The 3,867-nt window shown below is 33.0% G+C and overlaps 1 protein-coding gene across 1 annotated transcript; it reads left to right on the plus strand.

The window, feature by feature from the left end:
* Nucleotides 1–3,423, plus strand: LOC146913574 (protein PNS1-like). Its single transcript, XM_085716766.1, has 3 exons — nucleotides 1–172; nucleotides 574–1,722; nucleotides 2,894–3,423. The coding sequence occupies exons 1-3, from the start codon at nucleotides 128–130 to the stop codon at nucleotides 3,026–3,028; spliced, it is 1,329 nt and encodes a 442-aa protein (XP_085572892.1). The 5' UTR covers nucleotides 1–127; the 3' UTR covers nucleotides 3,029–3,423.
* The last annotated feature ends 444 nt before the right edge of the window (nucleotides 3,424–3,867 follow it).

Raw genomic sequence — 3,867 nt, forward strand, 5'->3', positions numbered from 1 at the left:
AAGAAGGTTAAGATTAACATTTGCAAGGTTTATGAGAAATATTCATCACTAACAAAAGGCCAAGAAATTGAAGCAAAATACACTTGCATGGAATTCAAAGTGAAATTAGCAATAAAATAGAACCAACATGGCTAGTTTGAAGAACTTCAATGTCACCACAAACTCTACCAAGGTATAGTATCTCTCTCAAATCTTTCATTTCTACTATCTTGTGTTGCATCCTTGTTTATGTGTCAAGAACAAAAAGACCATACATGAGAAATATGAGAAAATGTGACCGATGTGGTCACAATTGCGCAAGTAATACAATTTCATATACCTCTAAAACTTTATATTGCAGCCGCAATTGCGATTGTAGAATGCAATTAAAAACCATGCCTATAAGTGGCAGTCGCATTTTGATCTTTGATATTGTCGAGAATTGTGGAAGTATAGGGTCGTTGTATCCTCAATCCCCATTCGCAGCCGAAATCGCAGTTGTGGACTTTCTTTAAACCCTAATATAACCATTGCATTTGTTATATATCTATGTGATTGAAAAATTATCATGTCAACTTGTGTTTTCTTGTGCAGGCACAAGATTCAAGCTTTCTAAACCAAACACTAACCGGAAATATTGTGAGAAAAATCTTCAAGATTCTTTTCTATCTCCACTTGCTTCTAATTTCACTTTTGGTAATTATCCTCACAATCTATGGCCTAATCTCTACCTCTCAAACCCACAATTTCCATCCAATGAAATGGTACCCTCCATTCTTCATCTCAATAGCATGTGCTGGAGTTTTTGGTTTCACATGGCAATGGATCACTCTCAAGAACCCTAAAAAAGCTTTAAGAGCAACATTTTGGCTTAGCCCTTTGCTTACATGTGCAATGGCCATTATGTTTGTGTACATTGAATCTCCAATAAGTCTTACAATAGGTGTTATTGCTTTGGTTTCTTCATTGATTCAATCCCTTTATAGTTGTTGGGTCAGTCATAGATTTGAATATGGCAACAAAATTTTGTCAACTTCAATAGCTGATTTTCCTTCCAAAAGCATGATGATGTTGACATTTTCATCAATCCTCATTGGAATTCTTTATTGCTTTTTTCTTGTGTTTGGAATTGGAGGAGCAAGAGCAATTGAAAACAAAACAAAGCTAACTTCCTTATTCATTTTGGTGATTTTGTTGAGCCTAGGATGGACCATGCAATTTCTTAAGAATGTGATTCAAGTCACAATTTCAAGGGTAAAGTATATGAATTTAGGTTGTGGAGTAATGATGGACACAAGTGTTGCATTGAATGACACTTTAAAGCACTTCATTGGAAGTGTTTCAATTGGTTCAATATTAGTACCATTTGTTTCAACCTTTAGGGGATTTGCTAGGTCAATAAAAATTGTTGGAGGAGATAGTGATGAGTTCATGTTTTCTTGTGTTAGTTGCTATATGGGAATTGCATCAATTCTTGTGAGTTGTGGAAATAGGTTTGGTTTTGTGCATGTTGGAGTTTATAATAAAGGGTTTGTGCAAGCATCATGTGATACTTGGGACATTTTTAATAGGGTTGGTTTGGTGCAACTTATAGACTTGGATCTCACTGGATCATTTTGTTTCCTTAGTGGAGTGGCTGGGGGTGCAGTTAGTAGCCTAGTGTGTGGAATTTGGAGCATTGTATTACACAAGAACTATGCTACTGAATCGTCCATTTATGGTTTCCTCATTGGGTACTTTATGGTAAGAACTATGAACTTATCTTTCATGATGATTGTTGTTCCCACATCAAAGGGTGTTAGGAAACACTAGGAAAATACCAATTAACTTCATCGGCAATTAATTGTCGATGGTTTTTAACCGGCGGCAATTAACCGCCGATGGAATTTGAGGTTTAAATTGTTATTTACTGGTGTTTCTTAGCATTGTTTGGAGTGTAGACAACAATCTTCATCTTTCATTTCACACATTTAAGATTGGGTTTTTTCACACCTTTTACATTATATGTAGTTTTAGTATTCCTAATTTTATTCTTCAAAAAAAAGTATTCCTAATTTTATTCAATATGGAGATTTGATCCTTCTATTTTTTTTTTTGAGTAATTGATCCTTCCATTTTTATATTTGGGATTTTGGCCCCTCAATTTTTTAAATCTTCTAACATTTTGCTCTCTTGTGAAATTGGGTAAAAAAATTATGATGTAAAACATTGCCAAAAACAGGCTAAAATTGAAGAAATAGGTGCATTATAGGTTTGTTTGGAAATAATTCAAATTGAGCAAAAAATGTCACCAATATCACGTTCACATCATCATATCATTCATAAAATCATCACATGACCTTTCACATCATCATATAACTTGACGGGTGGCACTTTGGTGACATTAATGTCACCGTGCCATTGCATCTGGGCCACACATTGTCATTATCATTGCATCTGAGCCACACAACACATCTAATGTCACCCAATGTGTGGCCCAGATTTAATGTCACCGTGACATTAATGTCACACAAGTATTTCCCTAACTTGACACATCATCTGATTTCTATCTCAAAATTCATTGGTAGAAAAAATGTCAAAAAATTGTGGATCAAATTCATATATTTTAAAACGGGGGACCAAAAATCTTCAATTTAACAAAATAGTGGATCAAAATTGTAATTAACTCAAATAAAAATTTGTTGATTTTAGCACATACTAGTATATTATATTTTTTTTGTTACATTTTTAGTCTCTTGATTTATTAGAAATAGTATATTTTTATTCCTTCATCAGTCACTCATTAAGACTAAAAGCACTTAGTTTTGCATTTTAAGGACTTAACCCACATGAAATTGTTAAAGAAACCAAAAGTAACATATCTTTATATTTTTTTTAGCGACCACAAACATATTTAACTCTATATATTTTGCAGGTTCGATTGGCATTGGCATGTCCACAAGCATGTGTCTCTGCTTACTATGTTGCTTATGCAGAGAACCCACAAAGCACTCATTTTGACTCAACTATCCCAATGCGTATGGAACAGTTGCAAAGATCTCAAGTATAGAAAACATTAGGAGAAATAATTTTGAAAAATTTATATTAGCTGCAAATTAACTTGCTGAAAATAACAAGCTGGAGATAATTTTGTATTATAGATAAATGTAATTTTGTAGTCTCCAATTATGATACATTGATGCCATGTAATGTTCCTTTCATTCTCATTGGCATGTGACTAGAGGGTTCCTTTTCCTTTTAGTACTAACAATATGTGTAAGGATGACCCATGACATAGGCGGGAGGGACGACAGAAGGAGCAACATTTTTTTAGGGGCATACCAATTATTATTTTTACTTTATAGTTAGTATTATATACGTTTTTTTAACTTTGATTAATTTTACTAAAAATATATTTTTAGAGAACCTTAATTATGAAAGAATCTTTTGTGTTAATATTAAAAACACCCTGCAATGATCCTTTCATTCTCATTAATTGGTTCTTCAAATCATTTTTTTTGTTTTCGTGCAAATTGAGGTCAAATATGTTGTTATCAACATAATTGCATCCAGAAGAAGAGATATATATATATGTGAAAAGAAAAGAAACTCTCTTAGTTGTAGTTGTAGTTGTATTCAACTTTCAAGTAAAAGGCCCAATTTGTTTCAAATATAAATAAACCAATGAATTCCATTTTTTACTGATTCCTAATTTTCTATTAGAGGCGCAACCAATAACAAAAGATTAAAGAAACGATAAATCATAAGAAAATAAATACTATTGTTTGCTTACGCAGTTTGGTTAAGCATGCTCGTAGTTCTTGTATATTATTTGAATGAACAAAGTTTAAAGTGTTACGATAAAGAGTTGGTCCTAACGTATATTTAGGCCAAACGTAAGGGGCAGGG

The sequence above is a fragment of the Medicago sativa genome, chromosome 6 (genome assembly GCF_051527215.1).
Source record: "Medicago sativa cultivar Bolivia chromosome 6, Bolivia_mono, whole genome shotgun sequence".
Lineage (NCBI taxonomy): Eukaryota > Viridiplantae > Streptophyta > Magnoliopsida > Fabales > Fabaceae > Medicago > Medicago sativa.